This window comes from Orussus abietinus, unplaced genomic scaffold (assembly GCF_000612105.2).
Source record: "Orussus abietinus isolate OABI.00-Male unplaced genomic scaffold, Oabi_2.0 scaffold3, whole genome shotgun sequence".
Lineage (NCBI taxonomy): Eukaryota > Metazoa > Arthropoda > Insecta > Hymenoptera > Orussidae > Orussus > Orussus abietinus.
This window is the reverse complement of record NW_019395984.1, coordinates 345,036-371,343: the sequence shown is the minus strand read 5'-3', so window position 1 is coordinate 371,343 and position 26,308 is coordinate 345,036. Positions and strand designations below refer to the sequence as shown.

Sequence of the window (26,308 nt, the reverse complement as noted above, 5' to 3'; positions counted from 1 at the left end):
GTATCATTGCAGGGTGGACTTTCAATACCCAGGGAAGTATCCGCCGCAGCGCGCGGGGAATTTCCGTGAAATCTCGACGAATTCCGCCCGGAAAATTCGGGCTATAGACTTCTGGCGTCGCGACGCCGTCATAACGCGAGACAACGCTAGGTACATTCGAGTTGGGGGGTAATCGCAGAAATGCAGCAGAACTTGGCAGCGCGGTGAGGTGCGCCTTGTTGTGTGGCTGTAATCGTAAAACGAGCTTGATAAGGTTAGGCGACGAGATCCTTTCAAGTTACTACCACGGTGATCTACGCTTAGGCGATGTAGAGTTCACTTATCCAGGGGAACGATCGTGATTAAACTCGTTGCTCGGTTAAGGGGCAAACTTCGGTGTAACGTGCATTTTCGTTGACGTAACACTTTGAGCCGCGCAAATCCTCCGTAGCTTGTAAGCCGGAGGTTCATGAAGCCATTAATATCAAGCGTCGAGCCCTTGAGAACACATTTGCCGGGTTAAAAAGGAGAATTCTTCACCGTAAACCGAGTTATTAGGGAAAATCTGCAGTGGGACGCTGTCACGACGCTGCAGCGTCGCGTGCATTCAGAGGAGACAACTGTTGAGTGATCGGTTAGCGCTCATCTGCTGAATGGGTACGTTCACTCAACATGTTTACTGATCAGACGCCATTTTATGTATCACAAATTTTCCACGCTACCCACCCTCAACGTGTTGGGTAGATCAAATTGAAATTCAAACCGTGTAGATTCAAGTTAAAGAAGCAAGGATGACAAATGAAATCAATTATTACAGCGAAATGTATGAAGTAAACGGTCTTCGGTACGATGTAATAGAGAGTGCAGAGGTGCATAAAATGCAACAAAATGATACGTTATTTCGAAAAGCATAATTAACCTTAATCTAATGTATTCTATCTTCCTAATATAGACCGAAAAATTAATAACAAATAAATAACGAAGTTAGTATGAACATGAGTGTTTTTTTTTTTCAGACGTTACATTCTGTTAGGATTATTTTTCTATAGAAGTTGTTGGTGTACGTAACGAAAAGATGGAAAATCCTTCAGGTAATGAAGTAGCTGAAATAATACACGACGTACATGTACCGTAAGCACTGACTGCTAATATAATTAATATAATTAATATAATTATATTAGCAGTCAGTGCTATAAGGAGGTTAGGTTGCACAACCCTGGATGCCGGCATATTACGATCACTGAACAGTCCATTCAGCAGAAAATCGCAACATGTTCCCAACTCATCGGAAACCGCTTTTCTCCTCCGAATGCACCCATTAACAAATTATCAGCGATCCGGTCTGCATGTCGTAGGTCATGCCCTAGGACCCAATCCTGATATCGGCGTAACACGCAACCGCATTCTCGGGATTATGGTGCAAAGGATGGCAGATAAGGTTGGAGGACTCTCCCTATGGGGTCAGGCCAGGTCCTCGTACGTGGTCTCCGAGTAAAATGGCCCCTAAGGTTAAGGGAGAAATAAGAAGCGCGCCCAAGATAGGACCAGTTGCCAAGTTAAATGGCTCGTGAACGATAGTTGGGAATTGTTGTTTCGGTCTCGCTCTAAATACCATCGGAGATGCACTTCCTGGCGCGACGTCGTCTCCTCGAATGCATGCACTCGCGGTCGGGCCGGTTCCGCGAGCCGAGCCCGCCGTTTTCTAGGTTATGGGACCTCGGTTAAAGGCTGGAGGTGGGAACTCGGAGTTTCGTAGCTCGGCCTCGCTGACTCACCGAGAGAAACGCTCGATTTATTAAGGATAACCTTGCCACCGCTTCCTAGTATCCAATATCCTACCGAGCGTTCGCGGCCTGGTTAATATAGTCCCGGCTAGAAGTGCACATTGCGATTCTCGGGCATAATGCAATTCTAACGGCGACGTGACGGTTATGTTACATCGCGGCATAATGGAGAAGTGCAAGTACGACACGCCGTGATTCACTGCCGGCGGATTTCCTTCTGCCAACGTAATGCGGCATAAACAAGCAAACAACGCGTAAATGCATGCCGGTGCACTTGCGATGCACCCTGCACGCACCCGGGCACCCTGTCGCGTGCGTTAGGTCGATGTGGATCTCGAGGGGAAATGACTTTGTCAAACCGAGATGTCAATTCGTTATTCGCGGGTGTTATTTATTTCTTGTCGGGAAATCTCGTGGAGATGGCATCCGAGAAAGGAAAAGTTGCATCGCGGGGTGGACTCTGGGAGTAATTGCTGATTCGATTTTTGATCGGCGCTCCAGCCTCGGGCCGATCGTTCCTCCCCCACCCTGGAGCAACTCCGTATACGGCGATTTAGCGATTAAAGCACTGAACTGACAATTTACGAGCCTTCTCCCACGGTCGAGAGGTCCGCTGGAAAAGACTCGGCAATTTACGAGTCCTCGGTGGCTGCGAACCTCTCAACCTCGCGGGTCGCGAGCGTCTATTTGTCGAGGCGGCCTTTGTGGAAGTTCTGGCGCCGGTCGAGTCGAAATTTTCTACCGGGAACAGGAAAAATCTGCCCTACCCGAAAACACCGATCCTTCTCTTCCCTGTTTTGCTCCAGTTCCCCTGTACAACGCCCCAAGACGGCGCAAACCATTTCTCAGATCTTCTCCCTTCGGTGCACTCTCAGCGATTATGGGGAGGAGAAAGTTACCGAGATTACCGGGAATATCGGGAAAAGCGTCCTAGGATATTAAAATTATCGGCCAAATCCGGCCGTTTGTCGGCAGAGGTGTCGGTGGATTCCAATCGCGAGCGCGCACACGAGGCACGTGATACCGCCAAACACGTAATGGCATTGTTACGATTCCCCTGGCATTCCCCTTTGGGAGTGGAGCCGCAAGATCGGGAATATCAGATAATTAAATCTCAATCGGGCCGCGGCGAAGTTTGAATATGTATTAATAGATCGATTATTCGGGAAAGTTCTGTCTCGCGATCGGAATCGCTCCTCCTGCTAATCGAAATTCCCCCCTCGCCTCTATCGAATGAATAGGGCCGAATCGAAGTACAGAATTAAACCTGCACGGCAACAAGCCAGTGCGTGATCCAGGTCGGGATTCGAAAGACCCGCCGGTTATTAATGGCCGCCAGGTGGGTGCGGTTATTACGGAGAACCTGTGGGGGAAGTTTAATTGCGAAAGAAACGGGGAGACAAAAAATATCCACGGCGATTCACCCCCACATAACGAGACCTTACCTATGCATGGACACTATTTGCATTCTCATTTCTCATGCTCTCTGGGAAGTTCGCGCACGCGTCCCTGCATGCTGCAACTTCTCTTCGCCGCCCTGGCAACCCATAAAGGGAACAAAATGGAAGGGGACACGGTGCATTCGGAATGAGACCGCGTGGGATTCTTGTTTCTTTCCGCGCTTCGATACTTCTGCGACCGCGTTTCCCCGCGGCTTTTGTTGTTCATGGGCGAATTTGTAACCTTCCCCGGAGATAAACTGGCCAACATCGAACGCTTCTTCGTTGAAAGAATGATAATACATCGGGCAAGTAGCTCTAAGAAAGGTTTAAAACCCATGAAAATCGCTTTCAAGATAAATGTTACATGGTGGACGCGAGTTCCCTAGCAACCGTCGTCAGGATAGCGGCGTCCCTGGCAACGGTAACCAAGGACGCTCTCACGGCAGCAAGAGCAGGACGAATTCTATATCTATTGTAGTTTTCTTATTATAATTCTCCTGAATGTTGTTCTTAACATGGATTATAGTTTCTATGGTACTTGGTAGATCTTCTAAAGTGTTGGTCGAATGGAAGTCACGAAAATTGTCGTTCTGATTAAATATCTTGCAGTATTATCGCTAATAGCGCCAGGCTTACATTCTCGTCGACGATATCGAGCACGTAGCCGTACTCGATGTCGGCGCAGGGTGCAGCTCATGTACAAAGTTCGGCGGTGTCATTAGCGCAGGGCGAGCGTTAACCCTGACAGTGCATCGGCTGACATAATAATAGACGATAACTTGTTTAGTTAGCGCCAATAGGAAGTCGATAACTCCGGAGCCATCTGCGACCTACCTTCCCTGCACCCGCGGTACTCAACTTTACGGCAGTTTCGGTACTCTGGCAGCCCTTGCACGAGGCGTAACCTGTAAGCCGCCCTTTATGCCAGATAATTAAATGTCCATTGTTGTTCTCGAATTTTCGCCCTCGTCAGATACCATCGACAATCGATTCGTCCCAAAATGGCGGTAAAATTCGCTAGATCCCCCGGACTTCTGAGCTTCTCCTCGACCTTGAAGAGGAGGAGGGGCTGCTTGATTAATGGCGCAAAAAGCGGTCGCGAACACGCTTCACTAAGCCGAGTTGTACATCACGGGGGTGGCCATTATGCTTATGAATATAAATGCACCCTTGGCGGTATGCAATAAATGCTTCCAAATGGCGGCCGCGTCCGCTGATCCCCGAAGAGGTGGCGGCTGTTCCTCGGCTTCTTCCGCTTCTCCTTTTCTCTTTACGCGGACTCCTGCCAGGGTGGAGGAATAACTGAAATGAAGTGGGTAGGCCGCGCATAATTTCCCGCGAAAATTGCACCGGCCAAGGGTAATGACGACAAAGGAAATGGAACGTAAAGCGGGCGCGTCCTTGCCGTCCACCCGCGCGAAGAGGGCTGCCGACGATTCCTCGTGGCCGGTACTTTAGAGACAAAAGAAAACAAGGCCCGAGGACTAAACAGGGGAAATAAAGAGGGAATAGGTTCGGGCAAAGAGCTGCGCCTCGCTGACGGAAACAAAGCGACTGGGTGGGCGTTAATTAATTTCTTTCAACCGACCCCGCGTTTGGATCTTCGCCATATTGGATTCGTCTTAAGAAACCGAATGACGAGATGAAGAAAATAATCCTGTACTCCGCGGATCTTAAAAAATCTCTGCAAGAAGTCAAATTACCTCGCCGTCGGGATTTGTCATAATCGTTGAAATATCTTTGTCAGTTGTTCTCCGAGTTGTCTGGATAACGACCGAGACTCAGGACAATCCTCGCTTGCGTCTTAATAATCAACAGGATAAAGTAAAGAAAAAAAGAATACTCGTCTTCCGCGCGAATGTTCGCCCGTGCCGCTCAGCCAGGACATTAAGACCTTTGTGCATGCTCCAGGACATGGCACAAAGGGACAAAGTGCATGGCGTAATGCACTTTCCAGGAGTGCGCACTCGGTACGCGTACACGAGGCCGCCACCTTCCTCAATCCGTATATGGAAACGCGCCCATTCTGGGGTGCTTACTTCGGGGGGGCCAGAAATCAAACTTGGGAAATCCTGAGGGAGGAATAGGGAAACTCGAGGAAATTACAAGGACAGGGAGAATAAACCTCGGAGGACCTACAAATCCCGCAACACTTTGGTATCGTAATTATAAGGACGTGAAATAAGGCCCGCAATCCGGCAAGCTCGAGAGCGAACTCCTAGGGAAATTTTCCGGCTTGAGAGATTTGAGAATGTGTGCGAAAAATGGAGAAAATTTGAGATTTTCCGGAAAACCATCCTTGCTCGGAAGTTTTGGCGATATCCTTAAGGTCCAAAGTTCGAAATGGCGGCCAAAGATAAACCCGGAAATTAGGCGAGGCCAAGGACTCGGTAAAATTCACCAGGCGGTCCGATAAATGTAATTTCACGTGGAGTGCAATTTGAATGAGTTTGTAGCCCGTGTCTCTCGTTTGTTGCAAGTTTGCACCCAGTTCAACAGAGGCGTCTACTCCATGCTGGGAGCCGTCAGCCCGGACTCCTTCGACACCCTCCACTCTTACAGCAACACCTTCCAGATGCCGTTCGTCACGCCGTGGTTTCCGGAGAAGGTAAATCTTTAAAGTACTCTCGAGTGTTTCCCTCCTTCACCGCGGGCACGCCTTACTTTTTAATCCTCCACCGTGGAACAGTGGAAAAGTCTCCGGTGCAAGATGGCCGACTCTCGGGAATCTGGACCAAGACCCTCGGAACTGTAACGCGGGCTTCCGCCTTCTTCCTGCCTGTCATTACCGCCATTACAGTCATTACCGTACCCACAGATAGGAGTCATTCTCCGAGGAAGAATTAATTAGATGAATTTTGTTAAACGAAAGAAGGAATTAAATCACAAGATGATCCTAAGCCCCGCGACGAGGTCTCCGATTCAAAGGTTTCAAGTTCAACGACTCGTTGATTGAATTTTCGTAATTTTCTTTCTTTCTTTGATTCTTTTTTTTTTAAACGTGCCAATTATTTCCTAGAAATATTTCGGAATTTTCGGGAATCTAAGGGAGTTGCAGGGGCTACCGGATGATCTCGTCACGTCCAATGGAACTTGTACGAAATACATAGAGAAGTAGACTCCCCCGCTTGCCGGGATTAAAATCCAAGTCCACTTGGCGTGAATAAAAGTCCGGCCATTGGCCGTGCCACTGGAGCGTCAATCAGCCGCATTTTCGCATTTTCCAATTTACATTTCCGAGCGATTCTCCGCTCGAAATGAATTCCCTCCCTGCCAACGAGCTACCGCCGATTTGTTTGCTCGCGCCGATTCGTTCGCGCTCATATGTACCGGTAATCGATAAGTAGATCCCCTCGTTGAGCCACTTTTAACTGCACAAAGGGCTCGCCGGAAATCGTTTCCGAAGCGCCGGCTAATCCGAAAATCAGGGCATTTCCGTCTGACGGAAATAATCCACCGAAGCCGTACGTCGCGTTTTCCCGATCCGGAAAAAACAAAAAAAAAACTGGTCTCGGTCCATCCATTCGCCTTCGACAATTTTCATTTAATCTCTACAACCCCGTAAAAAAAAAAAATGAAAATAATACCAAGTACATTTTACGCGTCCACTGACGTGTCAGTGAAAATGTCGACGGCAAACTTCCTGTCGCGCTCCGGCGGCCATTTTGGAGAACGCGGAGGAGTCTTGTCGGCGTAAGTGGTTAATTCATTCGAATTTCAGGTACTGACGCCGTCTTCAGGTTCATGGACTTCGCCATATGCATGCCGCCAGATTACCATCCGGAAAAAAAAAACAAAAAAAACTGATCTCGGTCCATCCATTCGCCTTCGACAATTTTCATTTAATCTCCACAACCCCGTAAAAAAAAACAAAAAATGAAAATAAAACCAAGTACATTTTACGCGTTCATTGACATGTTAGTGAAAATGCCGACGAGAGTGGCCGATGGCAAACGTTCTATCGCGCTCCGGCGGCCATTTTGGAGAACGCGGAGAAGTCTTGTCGGCGTAAGTGGTTAATTCATTCGAATTTCAGGTACTGACGCCGTCTTCGGGGTTCCTGGACTTCGCCATAAGCATGCGGCCAGATTACCATCGGGCGATCATCGATACCGTCCGGTATTACGGCTGGAAGAAAATCATCTACCTCTACGACTCCCACGACGGTGAGTCCCTATCGCGCATGCATTTCTCATTTTACAGCTCGGCCGCCATGGCGGACCTCCGAGTCTGCCAAGTCTGCTCGCCACTCGTACTTTTATGTATCCCGGCACCCGAGGGACCGATTCCCTTCCGCCAATATAACCGACGGAGGAAACGAACGGGATCCATATATGCACTCTCTGCCCCTTACCTCGGCCCTGAATTTATGCAAGTGGAGCAAAACTTAAGGGAGGCGAAGTTCATAGTTATGGCAGGTCACGGTTATGATTATTACCGTCGGGTATATATATATATACCTTACCGATATCCCGAGTCGCGGAATTACGGTCGGACTATGACACCGTGGTGCAATGCCGCATTTCCGTGGCAGCCCTCTGTACACTTCGCGACAAGTCGCGAAGTACTCCCCCCTGGGGGGTGGCGGTCTTCGGAAGTGCATCCTTTGATCTCGAAGACTGCATCTCGGGTTTCATTTTAATTATATACCGCGGAGGACTTATCGGGCCGCGATTGATTTCACTGGGGGCTTCGTTAATTCCATTAATTCAGTCAGGTTAGGTTAAATGATCACCGGTCCGTTCTCGAGGTGGGCCCGATCAGCTGATCGGCCGTCACGTGGTCGCGCCGCCGGCGCGGAGGACCTCTCACCTCGCGGATTGAACACCCTCGATTGTTAATTAATTAGTCAGCCCGCCCGACGGGGATCAATACAGTGAAATCAGGGATAATGAACGTTTCATCCTGTGTAGACGAAAGTATGTCGTCCTTGAGGATGTGCACGCGCCCCAATTGTCGGGCCGCGTCCTCCGGGAGGATTTCTTTTTCCATCCCGAGGGAAAGCGAGCGCGATCGCCGGGAATCGATGACCGTAAGAAGAGAGAAAGAGAGGGCGAGGGGGGCAGAGGAGAGAGAGAGAGAGAGACCTGCTCTAATTAACTCGCTAAGAGTGTGCTCATCCCTTCGAGCTCCGCGAATATCGACCGCCATTGGCCGGCTGACTTCGCGAGTGCCAGGATATATTTCGCCTCGGTGTGCACGCGCCTTAATGGGCACCCGCGTTTACGGATAATTCCCCTATAATTAGCCGGAAAAAGGAAACGCGCGGCCTCAGATGGGATCTGTTACAAGGACGGGAGGGTATTTTCGAATTCTGGATTTATCCCCCGGCCTATATTCGGCCCGGGGGTATATTTTTAATATCGACGTTGACGTAGCGATAAAATCCATCGACTCCGGCAAAAGTGCCACCCCTTCCCTCTCCCCGAGTGTTTTTGCATCGAATCTGCATAATTGTCCGGCCATTAGGTCGAAATTGAAATCGAATTCCGGATAAATTGTTTGGCCGGTAAATGTGACCGAGGGGGGGAGGGAGTTTTTTTGAGACCCCGACCCCCCCACGTGGAATTGGTCATTAAATCACGTTTTTTCGCTGGTTTTGACTGGCTGTCCGGGAAAAAAAAAGGAAACAACGGGGGAGATATTAAAAATGACGGGCAGTGTGTCGCTCCACTTTGCGTCCTCTGCATTTCCCCTAATCCTCTTTGTCGAGTCGATTTAAAGTCGAAAAGGTCGCCGAGAGCGACGTATCGATTTAAACCGCGTTCCCAGAATCTCGGAGGGGATTTTCTCAATTTTTCCGGGTTTTTTTTTTTCGGTAACCCTTTTCTCGGGACATTTTCCTACCTTGAAGAGGTGCCTTCTTCGAGGCTCGGGAACCTTCTCGCCGGTTATTTTCCGAGGAACTTTTTCTTACGAAACTGTCCGGCACGTTTGTTGAAACTCTCTGTGTGTGCAACGTTCAGTCGACGTTTCGTAAACATTCGCTTGTTAGCGACAGAAGAGGTATAGGAGTTGCGTTAGATATCGCATACACTCTTAGAAACTCGTATTTCCACTTTAAGTAATTGCTGATAATCGTGGAATGAGCCGATGGTTTGGCATTTCGAAAATGCGATATGACGCGCGACTTGAAGGAACGAGGCAATTTTTATTTTTATTCCTTTTTTTTTTCTCCGGATTAAATGTCAGCTCGATTCCGATTAAAACAGAATCATAAGTGCGTGTGAGAGGAACGTTTCTCGCGTTCGTTTCTGATGCCAAGTGGACGGAAAATCGCGTTTCGCGGGACGTTTCAGATTTCGCCCAGGCACTCCGCGCGTCGCTTAATACGGTTTAAAGCCTTGTTAAAAACAGTTTAATCCAAATACCCGGTGCAGACTGCGTGGAGAGTGATATTTGCGAGTAATTCCTTCCCCCTGCCGAAAAAAAAAAAAAAAATCCCCGAATCATGACATAGCGCCGCACCTGTGACGCCGCGCTAAAAAATCTCCGCGAAATCGCGGATTCGGTCCTGCGGAATGGAAGTATTTTGCAAACGGAAGTGCACCTAGAGTTGGACGCCGCGATTATTCCCCACTTCTCGTCCCGATAATCGAAGATCGATCTCTTTATCCCAATTAATATTCACCGGGAATTTCCATTTCCTGGGATCGTAAAATCGAAGGGGAGCGGCAAACATTCCCGATTTGGGAAAAAGTTTCCGGGGGAAAGAGCTGCGCACTTAGCGTACCATCCACTTTGCAGGGAGGAAGAGAGAGGAGAAAGGGGAAGAGGAGAGACCGGAATACCTATATCGGCGATTCTTCATACCGGAGTCGATCGCCTATAAAGGGGGCCCAAAATGGCGGGCACTTCCTGCCGATGGACCGGGGACCCTGGTCTTCGAAATTAATCTCGGAGGAAAACGGAGAAAAGTGGGGAAGGACGAGGCGAAGCTCTCGATAAGGCGCCTCGCACTTAGTTCGAATTAAAGGAAAGAAGAGGAAGGCAGCAGCGCTGCAACGAGAGCCTCTCTGGGCGAAGTGCATTCAGTGCATTCTCGACTGCAGCTCGCTGGTCGGGATCGATCCTCCTCTCTCCGTCTTCCCTTATCCCGGCATGTTGTCTTTCTCTCTCTCCCCGGCGTGGAATCATCCTGCTTATTACCGTTGGCTAATACCCCGGCCCTACCGGCCCTCTTAGGGCACGAAACACTCGCCTCGCCTATCGCGTCCTTCCTCCAGGAAACTCCTCTCTCGAAGTCCCTCAGAATGCAGAACCCGCGAAATTTAATTGACGGAGCTCCTCCGGCCGAGAATCGCCGGCTCCTCACCGCCTAACCTGAGGAAAAGAAAAAAAGGGACGGGCATTAGGGAATTACGCGGGAGATAATGAAGACCGCAAATGAGGAACGTAAAACTAGGAAGGGCAGCTGCGTCGGTCGATATATCGCCGGGATCCATTAAGGTGGAGTGAAACGCGGCAAGGAACTTGATCGACGTCGGTAAAGAAGATTTTTCTACGTACCTGTGCTATTAACGTTGGTTTTTATATCGACAGCTGTGTCGAATTATACTCGGTTGTGCACTATAAAAGCTCAATCGTTCATAAAACATTTCTACGAGCTGGGTGCCTCAAATCGTTTCATACTTTAAAACGTGAATATGGAGACCCTAAGGTAGGTCCTGAAACTCGCGAAATTTAATTTTTTATAAACTATTTTCAAAATACCTATAAAGAAATTTGAAGAGAATTGAAATTTCATGAGTTTCAGGACCTTCCTTATAGTCTCCCTATTCACGTTGTAAGGTTTTAAACTGGTCGGTAAATCGAGTACGGAGAAAAGCTTTATAAACAAAACCTTTTCGACGCCACTTTCACATCGCCTTATGGGGACTTCCGATCGGATTTTTGAGGGAAACGTTTCTTTCGGGGTGGTTTTTTACATAGGGTTTCTGGGATTGCCGGAAAGTCATGCCGGGTGGGGTGCGGAGGGGGTGTTCGGTCAATCGACGAGGAGGGAAGTTCGGCGAGAGTCTAGAATGGGCGAGGAAGTCGTCGCTTCTCGTGGAAATGAGACGGAGGGGCTCCGGGCGTAGGAGGGGTTTAATTACCGAATGCAAATGCAAATATACCGCGCGGAGGGAATCTCGAGATTGTCGTCGCGGGCCGACCATTTCCTGACGAACGACGAAGACAGAGCGACACCGGAAGATGGAGGGCGTTTTAAAGGGAATCCCGAATGGAGCCTTGGATCCAATTTGGTCGCCGACTGGCGAATGAGAATACTTGGAAATATCGCCATATAATATATATCCCCTGTGTCCCAACATCGGATATATCCTTATCTTACTATCATCGAAGAAGGACCTCTCCCTCCCTCGTGGGAGATGACTTTCCTACCCTCCCTCTCAGTATTCAGATTCCTCGTTTCCTCCTTTCTTCTTCACCCGCGAAGGATTTCCTCAGAACTTTCTCCTCCACCAAAGGGACTAGTTACCCATCGATAAGAAAATTGGAATCTAATTGCGAATTGTTACGACGCTGGCATCGATCTAACCCGTTACGACCCCCTAGTACCATAGAATAATTTCTAAATATTTCTTTATAATCTTTGCTAAATATCTGAAGCGACAGATTTTTCAAGATTTCTTGTAGATCTCATTCGAAGAACTCTGAAATATTTCTTGAAAATCTCAATGACATATTTAGTTTTTCAATAATTTATAAATATGTACGGAAATTATATTTTTTAATTTACGAACGTGTAATAAGAATACATTTTTTACTTCACGATTGTTATCGGACACTTCATTTGGTATCGAAAAACGCGAGAAATTCGTCTAATACTTCCGTTCCGCTGTTTTATTATGGGAGCAAAACGTGTGATTTTGACTTTCAATATTTTTAAAACGTTTATAATGTTTTCGGCAGATAATATTTAAAAAAAGAAAAATATTATGAAAACACACGGAGGTAATATTATATAAATATTATAGGGATAATATTCTAAAGTAAATGTTTTAAAAATATTTCAAATGTCTGGTGAATATTTACAAAATGTACGATATTCGTTAATTATGTAGAAAATATTGGAGAAATATTTTCTGCTACTAGGGGACGCATCGAGTCGTTCGAGTTTCCGATGATACAAAAATGTCAACGTCCCCCATTTTCAGCTGCATAACTCGGGCGATAATCGCGCGTTAAATTGCCAACCTTACGGGTCGGGAAATAATTATTGCTATGCCGTGGATAATTATTACCGGCTGATACAGTTTACGGCGCAAAAAGGCTCCCGCTCTTTACGGAAAAGCGGTATTAATATTCATATTGGAGGTGCAGTCGTTTCTTCATGGAAACTGCAGAGCCCCTTCTGCCTACTGGAAATTACGAAAGACACCGGTCTGATTGCTGGACACCATATAAGGAGTCTAACAACTATTGCTGCATCCTAATACGCGGATTCCTGGCTGCATATTTCTCGCATTATCCGCAGGAACAAACACCACCTTGTCCCTCGAGGCGTCAAGCCGTTAATCTAATCGGATTAATTTCCATACGTCATTTCCCCGAATCGATCGCATTAAAGAGCGAGAGAAAATCCTCGCTGTTAACATTATCACCTCAATTATTAACCATGATGCATCGAAATAAGACTTTTAACTAAGGCGCTCGCATGCGTCCGACGTTTGGTTCAATGTCGCTTGCACGTCCACACGAATCTCGCCCGTATGTCGAATAGTCTAAGGGAGCATTAAAAGGTATTAAATATTGCTGCATCCTAATACGCGGATTCTTGGCTGCATATTTCTCGCATTATCCGCAGGAACAAACACCACCTTGTCCCTCGAGGCGTCAAGCCGTTAATCTAATCGTATTAATTTCCATACGTCATTTCCCCGAATCGATCGCATTAAAGAGTGAGGGAAAATCCTCTCTGTTAACATTATCACCTCAATTATTAACCAAGATGCATCGAAATAAGACTTTTAACTAAGGCGCTCGCATGCGTCGGACGTTTGGTTCAATATTGCTTGCACGTCCTCACGAATCTCGCCCGTATGTCAAATAGTCGAAGGGAGCATTAAAAGGAATTTAATAACCAGTCAATTTGACGTCTCTTGGAATTCCATGCTCCTTTTTAGGCCTTCCAGTGAGAAGACTCTAGAGGAGCAACAGGATTTGTTTACAAACGTTTATAACCTACCCTAAGTGCAGTGCTCGTTCTCAAAAGAGCATTCCCGAGTGCATCGATTTCATCGGTCATGTCGGCGTCCTTCGACTAATTTGGTCAGTCCTACCAGACCAGTTCTGGAGTGACCAGTTCCACGGTGGACGTTCCGCGAGGTTCCGATAACGAGGTAAAAAAGGAAATATATGCTAAAAAGTCGTCCCAGCCTTAGTACTCGCGTTCCAGGTGCCTTACGAAACGTTTCGTTGCCATTGACATTGACAATCTCTCGCCTTCACGTGCAGCTGCATGGCCTCGGTCGCACCTCGGCCTCGCTCGTTAACGGGCCCCTCTGTGACCGCGTTAGCGCCTCGATTTGCACCTGATTTCCCGAAATTGCGCATTCACCGAGAGGCACACCTCGCGTCGTGAAATCCCCGCCAGAGTCGGGGAATTCCGGGATTCGCGAATTCCTCATAATTCTTCTTCAAGCTACCCTTAGCGACTCGCCTAGATTGCAGCCCTTTCGGCAAACACATTTGTCTCCGATATCCGCAAATTCCTGGACACCTCGTTTTATCCTCCCGTGGGAGAAAAAAAGGAGAGAAGAAAAAAGAAGTGGCAGGGAAATGGAAGAAAAATCGAAACGGTCGATTTTCCTCGCTTCGTTGGAGGACGCTGCTCTCCTTGCTTTCGGGGTCACGTTTTGGAGCAATATTTGACGGTCGTTAGGAACGGATCTGGTGTTTCCCTCGGCGATTCGACGTGTTCGGACACCCGGGAACGTATCACCCGGTTGATCGAGAGATTTTCCCATCTTGCCCTCCTGGGTGGTCCAGGGATGTTGCGCGGATGCTGCGACTTGTCGCGGCTCTCTCGAGGGCCCCTCGTGGCCTTCGCGGTAGTTCCCAAAGAGCCTCGAACTACCGAATTTCATTTTCGAGAGTAGACGAGATCGTCTCCCTGCCGTGTTCGATGGATCGATCCCACGTGGTCGAATAAAGTCCTCGACTCCGACGCTCGACGTCTCATTGACATCGTCGACGTCCCGCGAGGAAGAGCGCCGCGACGAGCAGAAGGTACACGCTTATCGATATCTTCGAACGACCATTCGCATACATTTCGAAATAACCTAATTTTCCCAAAACGTGGGATATATTCCCATAAAAAAAAGAGAGAAAAATGGCATGGACAATTCCCCCCCTAGTGGCACTTTCATGGGGACTCTCGAAAGCGTCGGTGGTTGTATTTAATTCTTCTCTGTTTTTCTTTTCTTTTTTCACCGCGACTGTCAAACTCGCGGGCCGCGTTTTTAGAATGGGGGGAAGAAAGAAAAAAACGTCCCGGGGAGTACGCCGCGGAATCAGCCGGGTAGTAAAAATTGTCGGCGTCGGGCGTTATGTGTAATAAAATCCCGCGGGTGCATCGACATCGAGGCGACTGGTTTTCTAAAGGTGGACTCGGCCCGGACGTGGCGATCAAAATTTAAAGGCCGGTCAAAATGGCCCACGTCTGAATGGAGCCTGCGCGCCGTTCCGCAAGGAGCGTGAAAAACCGCGCGCGGACGGATTCGATTCGCCTCGCTTTTCGCCGGCTCGAAATCGCCCGGAATCGCCGGAAATCGGGGGAAAATCGAAGATTCCGATGCTCGGCCCCACTCATGCGCGGCCCGATGGAAATCGGATTATTAATCGAGTATCGGGACGTTATAGGGGGTGACGACGCGTGGGGAATTTCCGTTGGAGCCGGCGACGTGCCGCGTGATTGGTCCGATCTACGGCGGTGTCTATCGCGGATTGGATTGCGCCTTTGTAAGGGAAAGAAAAAATCAAAATCGCAATTTTGAGTAACTAAAAAAATCAAAGCCGCGATTTTAAGTAACTAAAAAAATCAAAATCGCGATTTTAAGTAACTAAAAAAATCAAAACCGCGATTTTGAGTAACTAATAATTAAATCCTCGAAACCATGCACTGAGAAAAATGATTAGTTTACTGAAACAAATATATATTGTTGCTCGGCATCCATCGCGGATTGGATTACGGGTCTATAAGGGAAAGAAAAAATCAAAACCGCGATTTCGAGTAACTAAAAATTAAACCCTCGAAACCATGCACTGAGGAAAATGATTTGTTGACTGAAACAAATATATATTGTTGCCCAAATCATGTATAATTGCAAGAAACAATGATGTTTCTCTTGAGAAGAAAAATGATATTCTTCATTTAAACGAATTCTTTTTTCTCTCATCCTGACATTTCATTCGACGTATTTAATCCCAGGATTTTGTTGTATCAATGCTCCTTTGAGTCATTTCTTTTTTCTCAGTGTGGCGGATAATTAATAAATTCAGTGAAATAGGAATAATTAATGGAACGTTATTCATTGTACGATTAGTCGGCTTGAATTAATGCTTGTGGGAGGAATGAATAATATTAACAACCGAGAGCGGCACGATTTAGTTAGGTATTTATTAAATTGTTTATTTAATTGTAAATTGATCTGCATTATTATCACTACTTCAGGTGTTAATATTCTTTATTTATTGTCAGTGTATGTTGTCGGTGCATGAGAAAACGCGAACGAGGTCTCGAGACAAGATGATTGTGGATGTCATGATTGATAGTGAGCCATGGGAGCCTCACTTTTATCCAATCTCAGGCCTTCGCAATTACTCGATCACAATGAATGATAAGAGGATCGTCAGGGCTTTCTATCATAGATGTCATTACGTCATTATGTCATCTGGGTGGTTTAGAAATTTTCACTTCTCCCGGAAGGGTCGAGATCCTTGACACTATTCGAAACTTCCGGTCTGCTTCATTGAGTTTAATGATATTCCCTCATTTAGTAATATTTCCGTTGTCATTTTAATCCCTACGGTAATTAGGAATGGCGTAACGCGAAGGTCGGCGGTTTGTTAATTAAAGATGCACGTTCCTCCATATATCGGTCGAGGTGCATTTATTCGCCTAATGGATATTACGAAACATACACCGGCGACTTCGGTAGGATAAATTGATCGACTGCCCCCTATGGGATTTCCCTGAATAAAACGAATGCCCGCCAACTTTAAACGAGATCTCAATTTCGGCTGCGATCGGTCGAGCTAGTATTCCTAGTTTAGGAACAGTTTTCAATCAAAATGTCAGAAAACCACGGAACTCCCACCTTAACTTGCCCACCATGAATCTTTCCCCCGATCCCCTAATTCTGCCCCAAAATCAAGAATAAGCCTAATTAACCAACACCGAGGATAAGAAATTTCATCGAGCCAAGAAATTCATGGAATACCGAAGAGATATTTTTTTTATTTCAATGAGTAATTATTTCTCCCTAATAAACTTGATCGAATTGGATGCAACGTCCCTTGGAAGTGATGACAATTTATATAAGTTTACTTGGGCCAGATTAATTGTTCTTTTGAGGAAGGAAATATTTCTTCGTATATTTTTCTTATTTCAATGAGTAATTATTTCTCCCTAATAAACTTGAATAAATTGGATGCCACGTCCCTTGGAAGTGATGACAATTTATATAAGTTTACTTAGCCCAGATGAATTATTCTTCCGACGAAGGAAATATTTCTTCGTTCCTCTGGATTTCCTCACTCGCGCGTCGCAAACCCCACGATTGAGGTAATTCACTAAAATCGTACAATCCTAACGCTCAAATAAACGATAATCACATTACTACGACGAATTAATATTTACCTGGCGATTATTTAGAATTATTCACCCGCGGCATTAAATTCCGCAAATCCGCCGCAGACTCGAGAACCGAATATCGCTAATTACAAAATACCGGAGAGCCCAGCTGATTGGCTCTCGGACTAACAAACGCGGTGTCGACATTGTTGTTGCAATATTTATCAGCCGGGGGGAACAACAGAGCCGGCCATTTTGCCGGGATCGATCGGCCCCCCCTGAAAACTGGAAATAACAAACAAGGGACAACTTTTAACGAGAACGCCATTTTTTTCCGCGTCCTGTCCGCATAACCGGAGTCGCGGGGATTTCTGGTATATGCGCACAATTCCCACGGGATCTGACGTCACGATCGAGAGTTTAAAGAGTTTCTCACAGAGTTTCGTCACGGCCGATGTCAAGGTTTCCCCATAAAAGAAACAAAATCTCGAGCGGGTGGTGTCGTAAGAATTCCTAAAAATCCCCACGGAAATTCGATGACGCAGTTGAACCGGTGCTAAACAATTACGTTGGTCATTACTGGTCGTCATTTACGAGCCGATGGCTTTCGAAAGGCCCGGAGAAATCGTGACGCACGCGGTGACGTCGTCTCAGCCTGTAAATAGAGACGAATAAAAAAAGAATCCGTCGAATTTATTGCTTTCCGGCCAACTCGAGTTTCCAGAATGCTAATTACCCCGTGCGTCGGTCGAGTCCTTCGGCGGGTATCCTCGAGCCCCTAAGAGAAGTCCCTTTTCCTCCTTCTCGCCTCCCTCTTGCCAAATGTATTCCCGGGATTGATTTCACTTCTTCCCTCCAATTGGTCCCCCGTGATTCTATTTAGTATATCTATTTCCCACGTTACGTAATTCCCCGGGTGCATTTTTCATGGGGGACTAATTGGTACCCATGGCATGCCTGGAGTACCTGGTTAACCATTCACAATCCCTAGGGACACCCGGCGGGCTCCATTCTGATCAGCTCCGGAATGTCTATAGACCTTTCCTGGTCCTTAGTTCCTGCATTGAAATTTACAGCGTCCTCTAAATACTAATCATCGCCGGAGAGATCCGGAGCCGTTTGAAGTGGTCCATCAGACCGAGATGAACCATCTTCGCGCGATCCCGAGCACCAGAACTTCTCCAGTCTGGTGCAAGCAAAATCGGTAAAATCTCCAGAAATTCTGGAATTCCGATAAGGCTAAAATTTCGGAAATTTCCGAGGGCATCCCTTGGTCCTCGGGATCGTCCCTGAAGGACACTCCGTCATCAGAGATTCTCACGAGAGGTCCTCATCTCGTTATCGTCCGGTCCTCCAGCATCCATGGTCCAGATCAATCCCGGTCACGCATTATCTCTGGCGCCCCACGATTCCGAAATCCAGCGGAGCCGTAAATCCAGGTTAAGGCACTCGGTCCAGGTGAGGCTAATCCAGAGTCCTCCTCCCGTAATCCCGGAACCCTGCGTTGTATCGGCCGCCATAACTGTCGGTCCAGGACCTCGGATCCCGTCACGGAAGGCCAAGTAGTTTCGCACGACTTGTCACGTCTAGGTTATGTCGTGGCGAGCTCGTTATCTCCCCCGGCCTGATGTCCGATGATATCTGCACCTGCTGGTATCAGCCCAGGAATCATATGGTCCCATCGTGAACATCTTCAAGGGTTACTCCCGGATTCGTCCCGCCCTAACCGCGCAAAACATCCGCCAGACCCCTGGACGAAACCTAACCCTTACCAACCCCCCTAAAAAAATGCATAAAAATATACAATATCTCCCAAAAGGATCTTCTTTAATTTTCCGACAATTCTTACATCGTCTATATTTCATCGCGTGGTCAGATTCGATGCACGTGCTGAAATCCGAGGGTTAAAAAAAAATTGTCTAGGAATTGAAGGGAACTTTTCTGGTCTGTTAGTATATTTTTTGACGGTTTTTTTTTATGGTGGAGGTCTGCTGAATTTTTCTTTATTTTTTAACGAGGAGTTCATGGGAGATTACGACCGATCCAATCAGTCGGACTCTGAGGAATCACGGAGCGGCGAAATTATTCCCCTCAAGGCTAAGAAGATTAGCACGAGTGACCGCAGAAGGATTCGTTATGCCACCAGGAGGCCACGAGAGGGGCACCTGCAGATATGTAGCCAGGAACCTAGTTAGGACCTAGTTTGGATCCCCCGTGGTTCTCTTAAGGGGTTACGGACGCGGTCTCGCGGCCGTATCGAGTGTCCGAGCACGTCTGATAGCTACTATCCAGGGCCAATCACCGAGGGATGCTGCGAGATTTCCGATGCACCCTTATTTGCGGAGGGTGGATGTCGGAACGGATCTCTAGAGGGTCAACAAAGCGCTCTTCCGTTCCCCCCCTCTGGCGAAATTCCCGGCCTCGGATTTCTTCTACCATAAATCCTAGAAAATTCCAAATGTCCTTTTCGGGTTTTAGTAATCCCGAATTTGAGCCTAACGGCGGTTAAACGGCGTGGGAATTCTAAAGTAAGACAAAATTTCGAATGAAATGCCGACCAGGAAGAGCCCGGCTGGCACGTGACTTCCTCGAGGACAAACGTCGAGAGTCACTCGGACTCGAAAGTTTAGCTTAGGGTCCTTGAGAGACCGAGAGAGGTGTTCCCAGTGACGGAGAGAGACGGAGATCAGTGGCCGTTTGCGCGATTTTTCCTCGAGCTATATATAGAGGATAATCGTCAGGCTCGCGTCGATTGGTTTTCCTGAAGGCGGGAGATGGGACGTTCGGGTGGACTCGCGTCGACGGTTTAAGGAACTTAAGACAGGTGCAGGGTCCTCGCACCTGCAGAGAGACTCGGGCGGTGCGCAAGTGCACTGGACCAGACTCCTCGTAAATCGCCTTCGAGTTTAACCAAGCCGAACTCGTCGAAGTTTCCGTGTCAGTCGCCGACACCAACCCCACAAGAAACTAAATAAAAAAAAAATTTCTAACGCGATCTAAACGTTAAAAACAGTGCAAGACCTCGCAGGATAATTCGAGGACCGAGCCTCGAGGTGTGCCCGGGTTGACATCCCCGCGTATAATAAATAATCCTAATTAGTCAATTTAAAAATAGAAACCCGCGTTCCCTCCAGAATTCCCAAACAGTGGTTAGACCTGGACTGGGTGTTTCCTCAGGTGGACTCGAAAAAAGAGTGACTCGGGTTCTTCAGGCGCTCTCTCGCGTCGCGCGCGAAGTGATCAAAGGAGGCTCAATAATCGTGGCTGGAGTGAGGTGTAAATTTTCCTTTTTCCTTTCTCCCCCCCGGAAGTCGAGGTCCGCCCGCGAACTTTGAAGCTCGCGAGTACTCCACGACATACTCCTCTCGATTCGGCTAGACTGGAGGTGAATTTAATTATCGAGGCGCGAAACCACATTGGACCTTTCAGACAGTGGAGGAGCGCGGCAACGAGCCCGGACTGAGGGAAATAATTAATCGAGGCTGAAATCGAGAGAAAAAAAGACAAAAAAGGGGAGAAGAGAGAACCCGAATCGATCCCAGGACTCGTTCTCGATCACCTGGGGGAGATTTAATTGCCGAGGCCGAGCCTACGTCCTCGAGAAAGGACGACTGTTCGTTCACCTGGAGGAGAATGCGGCTCGTCGTCGACATCGAAACGGTATCCGACCTGACGTAATGTGCTAACCTTGAAGACCACTCTCGCCGAAGAAACGCCGATTGCGATCAGGTGAGAACGACTTTTTGCACACCCCGTTAATGCGACATGGCCGTAGCGAGGAGGTATGGCCAGGAATTCGAAGGTACATAATAAATAATCGAGTCGATTTTTAGGACCCCCTAAAGAGAGGATCAGGATACCCAACGAGCCCAACCGGAAGAGAAGTAGCTCCAAGATGATAGTCGACAGAGGACTCTTCAGGCAGATCCTGATAGGCGCAGTGTGTGAGTCTCTAAATACAGTAAAATGCACCGAGCACCTGTGCAAGGTGTACCTTTAAAACCTACATGTCTGACCAACGATTTCAGGTAACCTGCTGGTGATCGACAGTGGTCTGCACGAGGGATGGAGCACTCCAACCCTGCCGAAGTTCGAGGGAGAAGACCCCGTGATAACGCTTACGAGTGACCAGTCTGCCTGGGTGATTAACATAATGTACGTGGGCGTGGGGTTAGGGTCCCTGGTCCCGATGCTGCTGATGGACAGGATCGGCAGGAAGTGGACCCTCTTCACGGCAGCAGGGCCCAAGGTGGTCAGCTGGCTGCTGATCGCCTATGGGAGGGACTATCTGGCCATGATAATTGCCAGATTGCTAGCTGGTGTTGGGTGTGGCATCACCTACTCGGTCACCCCGATGTACCTTGGCGAGATCACCAGCAAAAGCACCAGGGGACCTCTGGGCACCTCCATAGCAGTTCTGATCAACATCGGCGTGCTGCTGATCTACGCAATCGGGCTATGGGTCTCCAGGCAGACCATGGCGTTGATCGCCGTCTGGATCCCCGTCACCTTCATCGTCGCCTTCATCTGGCTGCCGGAAAGCTCCATCTACCTGACCAGGAAGAATCGCATGAGCAATGCGGAGCTGAACCTGAAATGGTCCCTAGGGAAGGACAACGTCGACGAGGAGCTGGAGGAGATCAAGCGGATGGTCGCGCACGAGGAAGAGCATTCTTCTTCCAGCTTCATTGAGTCCCTGAAGTTAGCCATCAGCAGAAGAGGGAACATCAGGGCTTGCGGCATCGCTCTTATCGTTATCAGCTGTCTTACTCTGACCGGAGCCGCGCCTATCATGGCGTACCAATCCTACATCTTCAAGCAGGCCGGTTTCGACGTTTCCCCCAACATCAGCATCATCACCAACGGCTCTGCCGTTGTCATCGCCAGCTTGACATGCGTGATCCTGGTCAAGTTCACAGGGAAGAGGCTGCTGCTCCTTATCTCCGCGCCTATCTGCGCTTTGTCCTTCGTCGCAATTGCCACTTTCTTCACTCTCCAAGCCTATGGCACGGACGTGACGGAGGTGCGGTGGATCCCTACGGTTTTTGTTGTGATCTTCGTCCTCGCGTATGGCCTCGCCTTGAACCCGACCCCCCTGGTGTACGTTGGGGAGATCTTTTCCCTAGAAGTCAAGGCACCGGCCTCCATCCTCTGTTCGCTCTACTATGCCGTTGCTACCACGGTCACCGTCAAGTCCTATCAGGTATGACCATTTTTAACATTTCTTCTTGACACGTACGCGAAACGTGTCTTCGGCTACCTCTTCAGGGTACTCTAACTCCTCGGGATTTTTTCCCCTTCTCAGGAAACGTTTGCTCGACTGGTCATTTTCGAATCACTTTTCAGACTTTGCAGGAGTCATACGGCACTCATACTCCATTCTGGGTGTTTTCTGTTATCACCACGGTGCTTTGGGCCCTGATTTACTTCTTCGTGCCCGAGACCGAGGGCAAAAGCTTGCAGGAGATTCAAATGGAGCTCGCCAGGAAGAAGAACCCGACGTGACGAGACGCAACCCGAGATCCTCGATGGATAATCAACTGCGATTGCCAACTCTTATCCAATTATGGAAATAGACCTGCGAGGTTGTCGCAATCACTCATCAGAGGCTACCAAACGAGGTCCTTCATCGCGCCGCCATTACTCGGTTGTCAATGCCGATAACCGATAACATCCGATTTGTCATCTCGTTTCCTAGGTTAAGTTAATTTAAGTGCGTACGTTAATATGCCACCGCTATTGACCGAGGAATATTAATATTTTAATTGTTACGTCTTATGCTGGTTATGTATTTTATTCGGGATGATATTTTTCCCTCCAACGTTCCGTGATAACGCGAGGCGTGTAATTATCATTAACGACATCTTAGTGAGAGAATAATATCGTTCAACGAGGCGACTCGAAACGTCTGATTTCCTCCTCTCGTCTTGGAAAATACCCCACAACAATGTCCCCTGCACAATGCCCAGACAATACCGAAAACAAATCTCCTTAACGATAAGCGTAAGATGCACGTAATAACCTCGTTATTGTTCGGTAACGGTTTGGAGGTAACGACCGTCACGTAAAGACACCACGTCGATACTCTGAAATCGCTCATGGTATTTTCTATTAAAAAGGAGAAAATGAAAAATGTCTCTTTAATTTCCCACATAGAATTTTTATCCGCCCTATCGCCGATTTTGCTTCATGTAATAATCATGTAATGGATGCTTGAAAAGAATATCTCTTAAATTACAGCATCCCGATAGGTCCACGTTTGTTTCCTCGCAAACAGAAGCTGATAATAAAAAAATTATGGCCCATAAACGCCGCGGCCTTTAAAATCACTGCAACTCAATGTCATCAATTATCAAGGAATTAATGAACAATGCTATGTATCAAGATCCGACAAGTATATAAGTAGCAAAAAGTAGCACCTCCCGGTGACGGTGCATCCTGGGAATAGAGACGTATCATCGTCTTCTTATCATTTTAAATCCCTCTTCAAAATGGCTTTTCTGGAAGCTCATCAGCAATCACCTAAAATGCGTCATGACGAGAATTAATGGACAATTCTGCATGATATCAGACAATAAACGTGAGCAGGATAAAAAGACGTCCGGTGATTAGATCCCGGAGATGGAGACGAACCATCCCTCCATATAATTCCATATCACTCCTAAAATGGTGTTATCACAACCTCCGACATCGAATGGTGACAAAGCCCCTCTGGATTTAATTCCTCCCTCTAATCACTCTTGAAGACGTCCCAAAATGGGATTATCAGCAGTATTCTGCATGAACATTCGACAATAAAGCCAGAGAGGACAAAATGGGATTATCAGCAATATTCTGCATGAACATTCGACAATAAAGCCAGAGAGGACAAAATGGGATTATCAGCAGTATTCTGCATGAACATTCTACAATAAACCCAGAGAGGACAAAATGGTCGCGAATCCCGAATATGGATCATCTCCTCCTAATGATTTCAAATCACTCCCTCTAAAGTGGCGTTATCAGAGTCTCTGGCTAAATGCCTCGGAAGGTGGGACGGGGACTAATGAACAATGCTCTGCACGAAGACCCGACAATAAGCACAAGTAGCGTATAATGGCGTTGGGTGGTGGTCGTGGGTCCCTGAGATAAATAGAGACGAATCATTGTCGGGGGCGGTACAGGTGCGAAGGCGACATCGAGCCACGTCGTAAAACGTTCCGGGGTGCACCCTGAGGTAGATTAGCAGCTGCAGGCGCGCCGTCAGTAGGTTGCAGCTGCGACAACGACGTCGCCGTGCTCTCTATTTACTCCTCGGTGCGAGCCAGGAGCAGCAGCGTGTACCCTCGTATACCACGATCAAGATTGATAGACTGCGAGACACAACGTGCACGGAGCAGCCACTTAGCTGTGCATTATCGCAATGAGAATGCACCGCGATGCACTTGCGTGTAGGTGGCGGGTACGCGAAGGTGTTGGAGTACATCTTCAGGGAGGCGAGGGTGCATATGCAGAAACGGAAACGTCAGGGTGGGTGGGAGGGTGAGATTATGTCGGTGTCGTCCATTCGGCAGATGCAGGGTAGGTGCAGTGTAGGTGCAGGTACAGGTGTAGGCACTTCCGCGGGGGTGTGCGCCCCAGATCTTCGGGGGCGGTCGGTGCGCGATAATGCAACTTGCAATCCGAGTAATGGCAACCACTTGTCTCGCCGGAGAACTGCAGACGTGTCTGCGACGAAGCTCCGCTAATTCCGCGGATTTGCGGGTGGAGGGTGGGGGAGGTTTTTGCAGGGGGCCCCCCGCGACGCGGCTGCGGTAGGGTGGACTTGCGAGTGGGTGGTATTCGGGGATGGACCCTCGGAATTTAGAGGATCTTTTAATTTGGATTAATTCATGATTCTTGGATATCGTTATCTAGAGCGGGGGCGTTTAACGCCAACTGCGTATAGGTTAGGTTAGGCCGTCGATTAATCACGGGGTCGGATAACGCCGGGCGTTTAATTCCCCGAAAATTAAACGCTCGCGGCCGGCCCTGGGATATACGACATAATCGTTGGCCCGTGAACTTTTTTCCATCGGCGATGCATCGCCGAGATACGATTCTGCCACCTGACGGATACATCTCGTTCATATTAAACTCATTCGTTACACGGCGGCGGATGTACCGTGTAGCGGATACGTGTCGTTTGCCCACCACCTACGGCCCAATACGTCACGACGTTATCGGTGGAACATAATAGTTCTATATCTTTGTGTAATGTACCGAGCTCGCAGTGATATCAGCCCCTCGCCAGGATGCACCTGGCCCGCCGTTATCCCCGTTAGCCCCCCGGAAACGGCCCTAAAAATGCCCACGACCCCCGAAACTCGATCCAAAAACTGCCAAGAGAGAGTTTCCCATCGGCCCTTTCTGTCGCTTCGGAAATAAACGCCCCGTTAAACGGCGTCATCCCCTGAGATTAATTGACATCGAATTAATCGAAACGCGCCGTGTAACGCAGGCCGAATTTATTCCCCCTTCTTTTTCTCTGTCTCTCTCCCTGTTTTTTGTACCTTCCTTCCCCGTCGTTTATTTCGGTCTATCACGGCGCCCAACGGAAGGAAAGGCAGCCCCCTCCGTTACAGAGTCGGACATTCGATCCGTTAAAACGTCACGTAGGTTGCAGCTGCACGCGATGCCTCGCCGAACGAGTACAATATTTATGAAAATGGAACGCGCGCTCTGCCAACGGCAGAGCCATCTGCCGGGGGCGTCCCCGGACTCGGTAATCATTTTTTCGCCGGCCTTTAATAACGGCGACCCATCGGGTGTAACGAAGCCGAAGGCTCGCCGTTACTCCTGCCCCTCGTCGCGTTGTTTCGTGACGGCGCGTCGTCCCGTCACGTCTTTCCGCGTAGTTGCCTCGCGCGGCCCCATTTGCATAATTGTCGTTAGTGCGGGAACTAACGGAAGTTCTAGCCAACTTCTCTGGGAACCGCGATTAACAGTGACGTCCGTTAAACGTCGAAGAAACAGACGGTACCCCGTTCCCTCCCTTAAGTGGCGCTTGCGATTTCGCGAACCCCTTCTGCCGTTTAACGGAAACTCGTCATCCGTTTAACGGTCGTTTAACGGCCGTTTAACGGCGTCACATGCGATTCTCTATTATTCTTAACGACTCCGTTGCGACTTGTATAGGAAAGGAGCGGATTAACGATTTTCTCTCATTTGAGTCGTTTTTCCAACGCTGCAGCGCCGTTAAACGGCCGTCCTCGGCGACTCTCCCCGATTCAGTCGTGCCAACACTTGTCGTTAATCGCATGTAACGCCGTTTAACGGTCTTT

The 26,308-nt window shown here is 48.2% G+C and overlaps 2 protein-coding genes across 2 annotated transcripts in view; both read left to right on the top strand.

Annotated features, from left to right (window-relative positions):
• Positions 1-26,308, top strand: part of LOC105699167 (glutamate receptor 1) — a 194,716-nt gene that overhangs the window by 131,092 nt on the left and 37,316 nt on the right. Inside the window, exons 3-4 of the mRNA XM_023433944.1 lie at positions 5,686-5,813; positions 7,242-7,371. Coding sequence (XP_023289712.1) covers positions 5,686-5,813; positions 7,242-7,371 — 258 coding nt within the window. The remainder of the gene's footprint in view (positions 1-5,685; positions 5,814-7,241; positions 7,372-26,308) is intronic.
• On the top strand, positions 19,559-23,139 carry LOC105699168 (facilitated trehalose transporter Tret1-2 homolog). The gene is made up of 4 exons (XM_012423964.2): positions 19,559-20,735; positions 20,840-20,950; positions 21,035-22,209; positions 22,353-23,139. The coding sequence occupies exons 2-4, from the start codon at positions 20,902-20,904 to the stop codon at positions 22,509-22,511; spliced, it is 1,383 nt and encodes a 460-aa protein (XP_012279387.1). The 5' UTR covers positions 19,559-20,735; positions 20,840-20,901; the 3' UTR covers positions 22,512-23,139.